Consider the following 4,369-nt stretch of genomic DNA (forward strand, 5'->3'; position numbering starts at 1 on the left):
ATGGATTCCAATATTACATTCCAAGCCTCGTGGCATTCCCATATACGTAGTTACTACTCATTGAGTCATACATTCTCACTCGTTCATTCCTTCGCTGGCTCATTCATTCATTCAAGCATTGAATTGCACAACTTACTGTTGAATTGTTTGGATTTCCAATTGAATGAATTGAAGTACCCGTCAGACGATAGGGGGAGTCAAGTTATCGAAGTACACAGGACCCACAGTCATATGAACTCACTCGAATGTCTATTTAGTCCACCAAGCCAACTCCATTTGAGCGCGTGCAGCTGTTACAAGGTGTGGTTGCGGTGTTGTTTTTGTTGTTGGTTGTTATTGTTATGTCGAATATTCAAAATATTTGTTGAATTTATAAAAAATCCTCAAAATCTGTTGGCAGTTTCATTCTATGTGTGGGAGTTCGCCAATTGGTTTGAGAATGGAGTCATGTACTGAATTTCTGAGAATGTGCTTTTCTATTTACGCACCCGAAAGTTGGTAAATTTGTATTTTTTTTAATGTGTCACTTATCTAGTCCTGTTCGTAATTTAACTAATTTTAGTATGGAAACTGAGATTTTTTTGACGCTACTGCAGCGTGAGTGCCACATTGATTGCCATGGTTCTCAAAGTGTCCCAATATTTGTATATTTTACTTTGTATAATTTGAGAAAACTACAACTAAACATCTCCACACTCATATCACTTGCCATCGGTGACAGCATATGTACCTCACCGGTGCGTTGGAGGCTCATATTGAGGCGTTAGAGTTTGCTGGACTGCAGTGGATACCCCAATGTCCAAGTTTGTAGATTTTTTGATGCATTCCATCTATAGTATAGATCGTTAATACCAAAATCCACCTAAATAACTTCTTTCATTCTCGTACCAAATTATAAATAGCAAGACCTTTGAGAAATAAGAGCTCGGCCTTTATTTAAGGGTGATCGTTTCTGAGCCCAAACTGGGTTTTGATCATTGTTATGTCGACAGAGACACTGACCAAACCCAATTGAGAAAGCCAATCAGATCACATTTGATCTGAATAATCTCAACGACCACCACCGTGCCTTAGAAGAAACATAAGGGTTGTATCAGCTCATGCCAAATATGTTACTAACAGTTCCTTATAGAGGTTGAATAAAAAATAGTCGATTTCCGCATATCCACTCAAATACCGATAACACCTCCGATTTATGTTTTAAATCACTCCTCTCTCCAAGAGAGATTCTTGATCTTGTTGAGGAAATAGAAAAGATAAAAAGGATCCTCCGGAGTGTCGGAGGTGTAGTCCGCAGGTCACTTCTTAAAGAACGTCTCGAGATTCTGTTCAGCTACCGTATATAGATTCCATTTTGCATCCATCCTAAACTATAGGTTCTTCCTTTGGCCTTTATCTGTAACTGAAACCCGGACGCACACATAAGTTACTAGCAACTTTTATGAAGCCGTACGGTTCATACCGTGGTATGAAGCTCACTTAAAATCAGAATATAAATTATTCTTAATTAAACTTTAAGAACTTAAACTTTTCAAACTTATATTTAACACAACTTATTCAAACAATCACATTCACTTAAAATCTAATATTTCTCTAACGATTGCACAACCCTCCTCTCATGTTATAACTGATTTTTTCGCTTACGTCCCGGTCGCACCGTGAATACACTATGCGCTAGCACACCATCGATCGTCTTTCCAGCCTTACTCGCCGCCAACAGACGCCGCTCGTGCACCTTGCGATGCTTCGTTAGATGATCGGAGCGTGCAAAACATTTCATACAATAACTACACTTGTAGGGTTTCACACCCGAATGCGAACGCCGATGGCGTGCCAACTCATCGGAACGTGAAAACTTCCACGTACACGCAGGCCAATCACAGGTGTAGGGCTTTTCACCCATATGACGCCGCAGATGTGCTTTCAGGTGTGCAGGTTTCGCGTAAATCTTATCGCAATTGCCAAAAGTGCATGGATAACCGGCGGCGGCGGCGGCTTCAGCTTGACAACCGGACTCATTCGTGCGTTTTGTAGTGCGCGCTTTGCGATGCAGTTTTAGATTTTTCGAACTTTCGTGTAGAAAATGATCGCAGGTATCAGTGCAAAGTGGGGTCTTCTCAGGTAGAAAGTCGATGAGCTCTGGTATTTCAATATAGTTATCCAGAAACTTCTCCTCCCACTCAGCCATTTCGCGTGTTATGAAGGCAGCCGTCTCGAACTCCACCACAATTGTGGAATCTATGCTAACGGGACTACTGTCGTTCTGATATTCTGGTTCACTGTAACTTTGAGTAGTTAATGTTTGGTAGTTCGTAGGCTCCGTAGGTGAATTGGGTGCAGGGTCCTTTATTGAGACCTCAGGTGGCGAGCTCAGCAGTCGATCCAGCGAAAGCTGCAGATGTTGCTCATTGTTTCCTTCACTTTCCGTGTAGTCTGTGTTCGTTGTTTGCTCCTCATATGTGTTGTTGTTCAATTCCACCATGCTTTCTTCCCAATCCACTTGCAATTCCACTCTCATTTTCTCACTCGGCATCTCAGCAAGTATGTAAGGATCATTCGTGCAGGAGAGTCGCATGCTGCTTTCATTTGTTTGCTCTGCGCAGCAATTGTAACTGTAAAGCGGCGATTCACTCTCCTCTTCAGCACTGATATCCGTCCAGTTTTCATGCAGCTGCGTGTCATTTAAATCGCTGAATAGTTGTTGGAAACCGCCAGCGGCAAAGAAATCCATTTCGGTGGAGTAGTATTTTAGAATTAGCTCTGTTTTGGTGAGCTTCCGCGTTAGCACTTGCCACACTTAGTGTTGCAATTGTAATGCCGTGATCTTGTGCTGTGACGATCCAATTCGTTGAGTGACAATTCGAAATGAAAAAATCAAATTGTTTGCGCATTTTTATCTACTCGATGGTCAATCAATATCGCCAATGGAATAAATGTAGATCGTAAGCGCAGTCGCAGTATCAAAGTCTGCAGCAATAGAGTACCATATATTATAAGAAAAAAGTTGCCAGATTTTTATAAATAACAAATGTAAAATAATCTAATTATTTTTTGTATAATTTGCTTAATTAAAATTATTTATTTAACATGTACTCATATATTTTCATTTAATTTTAATTAATTTTAATTTTAATTTTAATTTTAATTTTAATTTTAATTTTAATTTTAATTTTAATTTTAATTTTAATTTTAATTTTAATTTTAATTTTAATTTTAATTTTAATTTTAATTTTAATTTTAATTTTAATTTTAATTTTGACTTTAATTTTAATTTTAATTTTAATTTTAATTTTAATTTTAATTTTAATTTTAATTTTAATTTTAATTTTAATTTTAATTTTAATTTTAATTTTAATTTTAATTTTAATTTTAATTTTAATTTTAATTTTAATTTTAATTTTAATTTTAATTTTAATTTTAATTTTAATTTTAATTTTAATTTTAATTTTTATTTTTATTTTTATTTTTATTTTTATTTTTATTTTAATTTTAATTTTAATTTTAATTTTAATTTTAATTTTAATTTTAATTTTAATTTAATTTTCTCTGGCATCACTGCTTCCACTCTTTCTTATCACTATCCAACAAAACATTAATTTCAATTTGTAGAATTTTTACTTTCGTTCAAAATTGACCATAAAATCATACTAAAACAGCAAAACATAATTAATATTCAAACCGATTATTCCAATGAATGAACACTTCAATACGACAAAACACACAATACACGACACTACTATCAATAACAATAATCATAACAACAAACCGTATGCGGACAACGCTGTCGCCTACCACACCATCATTTGGGAATAATTAACATGTTCGACTTTGGACGCTATCACGTCAACACTTGCATATGGATATACTGCGTTGCTACGGCTCATTAAGAACATGCTCAACTCAGCTCAGCTCAGCGCTGCATTAGCATGCTCGTGCAACCCTTTGTGCTGCAGCACGCGGACCGCAGCCGCATGAGTTGTGTGTGCTGCCGCGCACTTCTTATCGCTAAAGTCTGGCTTTTGGCTGCGTACCAAGCGGTGACAGGCCACCAACGTGTCAGTGGCGACAACGAGATCATCAGCAGCAACAATAACAAAAATAACATTTGATAAAAAATATTAAAATAATGTAAAAGCATCATTGACATTGTTTAAAATAAATTTTGTTGTTGCTGTGTCTGTGTATATCACTCATTGCGTCTATCATAATACCTGGAACCTCAAATTTTACCAGATGCTCTCTTTTATTGGAATTCGAACATCAGTTTTATCAGTAATTTCTGGGAAAATTATTATCGACACATTGTTTTTGTGTATTTTTTGGATATTTTGATTTTTGGGTTTTTGATCTTACTGTATGTAATAAAGGG

At 36.1% G+C, this 4,369-nt stretch overlaps 1 protein-coding gene across 1 annotated transcript; it reads right to left on the bottom strand.

The window, feature by feature from the left end:
- Positions 1-1,147: 1,147 nt before the first annotated feature.
- LOC128922211 (Kruppel-like factor 1) lies at positions 1,148-2,962 on the bottom strand. Its single transcript, XM_054232007.1, has one exon. It carries the CDS (start codon positions 2,729-2,731, stop codon positions 1,622-1,624), a length of 1,110 nt encoding a protein of 369 aa, XP_054087982.1. The 5' UTR covers positions 2,732-2,962; the 3' UTR covers positions 1,148-1,621.
- Between the last annotated feature and the right edge of the window lie 1,407 nt (positions 2,963-4,369).

This window comes from Zeugodacus cucurbitae, chromosome 5, assembly GCF_028554725.1.
Source record: "Zeugodacus cucurbitae isolate PBARC_wt_2022May chromosome 5, idZeuCucr1.2, whole genome shotgun sequence".
NCBI lineage: Eukaryota > Metazoa > Arthropoda > Insecta > Diptera > Tephritidae > Zeugodacus > Zeugodacus cucurbitae.